Source organism: Solanum verrucosum, unplaced genomic scaffold (genome assembly GCF_900185275.1).
Source record: "Solanum verrucosum unplaced genomic scaffold, falcon-dt-bn FXZP01000594.1, whole genome shotgun sequence".
NCBI classification, from domain to species: Eukaryota; Viridiplantae; Streptophyta; class Magnoliopsida; order Solanales; family Solanaceae; genus Solanum; species Solanum verrucosum.
Window position 1 is genome coordinate 309,776 of NW_026020468.1, and position 2,085 is coordinate 311,860.

Below are 2,085 nucleotides of genomic sequence, written 5' to 3' on the forward strand. Positions count from 1 at the left end.
GAGTATGAATGAACAAATGTATGTCATGATTCAACACTTGATAGTATGATTATGATGTGGTTGTGTTGAATAGACCAAGTGTCACGTTTCGACACACTAACTGGGATCGGGTGTCACGTTTCGGAACTTATAATGAAGTGGGTGTCATATTCCGGCACACTAACAATTTGGGTATAGGTTCCATGAGAGGACCATTGAATTGTCATATCTACTTGTTATTGAGAATGTGTAATTGTACATTGCTCCTGAAATCATAACCAATGTGTATATATGTTCTGTACATGTCATGTTTACTTTACTGTGACTGCTTATATATGTTTTGCTTACTGGAATAGCCGCATCATCCTACCAGTACATTGTGGTTGTGTACTGATACTACACTTGTTCGTTCTTTGTTGAGTAAAGAGCATCTTCAGGTGACTACTGATAGACCTTAGCTAGGAGATTAGTGATCGAGACCGAATTTCAAGGGTGAGCCAGTTCTTTCAGGCTGCCATGGAGTCCTCCATTTTGTTTAGTTCATTCTCTTCGGACTTAGACTATTGTTTAGATGTTTTTTTTTATGTTTGGTTGGGGTTGTACCCTTTTTCTTAGACTTGTTGCACTTTAGATATTTTGATACATTGACTTTTAGGTTCTAGCAGTTGTTTTCCGCAATGTTTGATAGTTTGTTTTGTTAACTTTCGGAGTTTATGGAAACTCCAGTTTTCTTTAGACTTTTTTTTTTTTTTTGCAAAATAGTTCAATAATATTCTTAATCTCCTAATAATAATCTTCACAATTATTCACATAATGGACTACATAAATAAATATGAGCGCATAAATGCATTCTAAAGTGCTACAACAGAAGACTAGGAAGTCTTATTTAAGTTCTATTTGTATGAAATTCAGTTCACAGCATATGATCAAATCCTCCAGCCTGTAGAGCAACCCGATTCCCATTAACGCTATGGAGCAGTTGTTGCAGCCACCTCCTCGTCATTGGATCGTCACGAAGACAACTTTGGAAGGTGGTATCTCCAAGTATATCGGGAAGACAACCTCTCAGTGCATCACATGCCCTTGAATTATCTGACAAACGAAGATAGCACCTAATTATGTGTTTCAGCAATCTTGACGAAGGTTGTTCAGCAAGTGTGCCGACCATATTCCCTAGAACTTGGGCAACTGCAAAAAACCTTTCCGCTGTGGTACAGATGTAATCCAGACCCACATCATCTAGAAGGATTTTTTGCACAATGAAAGTTGCAACAGTTTTCGATAATTCACTCCCCATCTCCATCGTGCGCAAGCACAGCGGAATTACTTCTGTTGAAAGAAGAAAACTGATAACTGCAGTGTCATCCACCTTCACAAGGGCACCAATGACACCTAAGCTTGTAAGTCTCAGATATTCAAAAGGTCTTGACTTGCTCGTTGTATTAAGAAAGGGGTACAGATACAAAGGAATATGTGCATTGAGGAACAACATTCTGGTGTCAGGGTGAGAGGCTACGCACTGAAGAAGTGCTAGTGCATTACAAACTCTATTGGATAGTGCAGGAGTCAGAGTTGGAGGCGACAAAACAGGGTAGATAGAAATTATCTCCTGTAGCAGAGCAGCGATAGTAGCACATGAGTTCCACAATAAAGGGGCCAAATCCTAGAAAAGTTCCCTTTTGTTAGAAAGCTCTAGAAGAGCATTTTCACCAAGTTCAGGATTGCTGAAATCAAGCACTAGCTGTTCAGCCGATTGCATGTTGCGATCGTTATTAGCCGAAACTCCGTCACCGGCCAACGATGACGACGACGGTGACACAACTCCTCCAAAACCTCCGAAACCTCTGCCGGCGCCGATTGAGAACTGAGGTAAGTTTGTCATGCCCTCCGTCTTTAGACATTTAAACCTGCTTTCGTATCTTTAAATACCTATCTTTTTGTTAAGTTGTGTGGTTGGGTTGTAGTAATGGTTCTCCCACCGGAGAGTTAGTGTGGGTGCCACTCACGACGATCTAGGTTGTGACATTAAGACTCCACCAAATCTTCCATATGTAAAATAGCAGCCTCCTTTAAACTTACTTAAGCAACTGATCGTCAAAAAGGAAT

At 40.3% G+C, this 2,085-nt stretch overlaps 1 protein-coding gene across 1 annotated transcript; it reads right to left on the bottom strand.

The window, feature by feature from the left end:
- Positions 1-740: 740 nt before the first annotated feature.
- Positions 741-1,865, bottom strand: LOC125808980 (uncharacterized). Its single transcript, XM_049488659.1, has one exon. The coding sequence runs from the start codon at positions 1,469-1,471 to the stop codon at positions 893-895; it is 579 nt and encodes a 192-aa protein (XP_049344616.1). The 5' UTR covers positions 1,472-1,865; the 3' UTR covers positions 741-892.
- Positions 1,866-2,085: the final 220 nt, after the last annotated feature.

Bases quoted from the DNA above. Each gene is read 5' to 3' on its own strand.
- LOC125808980 (XM_049488659.1), bottom strand. From the start codon at position 1,471: ATGTTGTTCCTCAATGCACATATTCCTTTGTATCTGTACCCCTTTCTT.